Raw genomic sequence first — 2032 nt, 5'->3', positions numbered from 1 at the left:
CAGGGGCGGGGGGGGGGGGGGGGGGGGGGCAGCAGTCTGGGCCAATCAGGTTGCCAGGGAACTGACTGAAGCAGAAGTGATCCTCCATTGCCCAGTTCATAGGCTGGTGACCCATCTTGTATTGCTCAATTGCCGTAGAGAAGAATGTGGTCACCGACCTGGCTGGGCTGTCCGGCAGTTCTCCATGTGTTATAGCTTTTGGACTGCAGCTCCCCGAGCAGCATGGAGGATGCTTGCTGCCTGACTCGGGTGAAGCCGGCAGATTGGGGTTTACTTGAGTTGTAAGATTTGTGTAGCGCAGGATTGTAATGATGTCAAATTTTTGTAAAAAGACGAGTTTCAGGTTAAAAAAACAAAACAAAATCACTAAAAATAACCGTAAATCAGAAAAATGCAGAACGTCTCCTCCTCGATGAGCGGATATCCGAATCGCATTCTACGTCATTTCAATCTGCTCCACCACACTGATCACATGACACACACCGAAGGCGCGGCTCACGTTGGCGCTTTACTGCAGTTGACGGCGGGGGTTCCGCGTAGACATGCGGTTGGTTTCCTGCGCTTGACGTGCATTTGAAATGCAATCATGCGAGTTCCTATCGATTGTCCATTCACGATCCGCGTCTGACCTGCCTTGCCTTGCGTTTTTCTACGGGCGCAGCCACTCCATGTGTGGCGGCAACGCAGGTCATACAATGCGTTTACATCCGAATGCATGCGTTGGTTCCAATGTAAAGGTTGCATTTAGGAAGAATGGCTTCCACATGAGGCCTGATTTTAGTATCTGGTTCACCAAATCTCCTTCAGAACTTCCCAAAGTGACCAGTCGTATGGCCTCCGCTCTGTGCCCTCCACATGCTGGATTCTGATTGGTCCCCCCTGGGCAGTGCTGTGTTTATAATGGATGCCCAGTGTTTTGTCAATCGGAATTGTAACCCAACGTGCCTGTGTGTCTCCCCCCAGATAAGCTGGACGGATTAAAGGTCAAAAAGAGGAAGCGGGGCTACGAATCGGTGGCTAGTCGTATGGAAGATTATCTACAGCTTCCGGATGATTACGACACGCGGGAGTCCGAGCCCGGCAAAAAGAGGGTAAAGCAGGCTGGGCGTAGCGCCATTCTCTGGGGGGTCTTGTTGGCTTTATTATAACTGGTCACCATAGAAACGTTCTGCCTCCATTGCTCCCAAGTCTGATTTTGCTGCTTCTTTAACCAGGTCAGATGGGCCGATCTGGAAGAGAAGAAAGACGCTGATCGGAAAAGGGCCATCGGTTTTGTTGTTGGCCAGACAGACTGGGATAAGATAACAGATAAAAGTGGACACTTGGCGGCGCGAGCGCTGAACCGCACCAAATACATCTGAGGAGGTGAGTGCCGTGTATAATCCCCCGAGCTTGGTGTCTCCTCCGTAGAGTCCCCAAACTGTGTCTCCTCTATAGGCTTCCCCCATCTGGGGGTCTTCTCCTCCATGGACTTCCCCATCTGGGGGTCTTCTCCTCCATGGACTTCCCCATCTGGGGGTCTCCTCCACCATGGACTTCCCCATCTGGGGGTCTCCTCTTCCTCCATGGGCTTGCCCATCTGGGGGTCTCCTCTTCCTCCATGGACTTGCCCATCTGGGGGTCTCCTCTTCCTCCATGGACTTGCCCATCTGGGGGTCTCCTCTTCCTCCATGGACTTGCCCATCTGGGGGTCTCCTCTTCCTCCATGGACTTGCCCATCTGGGGGTCTCCTCTTCCTCCATGGACTTGCCCATCTGGGGGTCTCCTCTTCCTCCATGGACTTGCCCATCTGGGGGTCTCCTCTTCCTCCATGGACTTGCCCATCTGGGGGTCTCCTCTTCCTCCATGGACTTGCCCATCTGGGGGTCTCCTCTTCCTCCATGGACTTGCCCATCTGGGGGTCTCCTCTTCCTCCATGGACTTGCCCATCTGGGGGTCTCCTCTTCCTCCATGGACTTGCCCATCTGGGGGTCTCCTCTTCCTCCATGGACTTGCCCATCTGGGGGTCTCCTCTTCCTCCATGGACTTGCCC

At 54.0% G+C, this 2032-nt stretch overlaps 1 protein-coding gene across 1 annotated transcript in view; it reads left to right on the top strand.

Moving 5' to 3' along the window:
* YLPM1 (YLP motif containing 1) overlaps window positions 1-2032 on the top strand; it is a 29021-nt gene that overhangs the window by 25652 nt on the left and 1337 nt on the right. Inside the window, exons 20-21 of the mRNA XM_018574849.1 lie at window positions 964-1091; window positions 1215-1365. Coding sequence (XP_018430351.1) covers window positions 964-1091; window positions 1215-1361 — 275 coding nt within the window. The 3' untranslated portion in view covers window positions 1362-1365. The remainder of the gene's footprint in view (window positions 1-963; window positions 1092-1214; window positions 1366-2032) is intronic.

This window comes from Nanorana parkeri, unplaced genomic scaffold (genome assembly GCF_000935625.1).
Source record: "Nanorana parkeri isolate BGI_ZX_2015 unplaced genomic scaffold, ASM93562v1 scaffold3287, whole genome shotgun sequence".
Classification (NCBI taxonomy): domain Eukaryota; kingdom Metazoa; phylum Chordata; class Amphibia; order Anura; family Dicroglossidae; genus Nanorana; species Nanorana parkeri.
The sequence above is the reverse complement of the archived record's forward strand: the minus strand, read 5'-3'. Positions and strand labels throughout refer to the sequence as shown.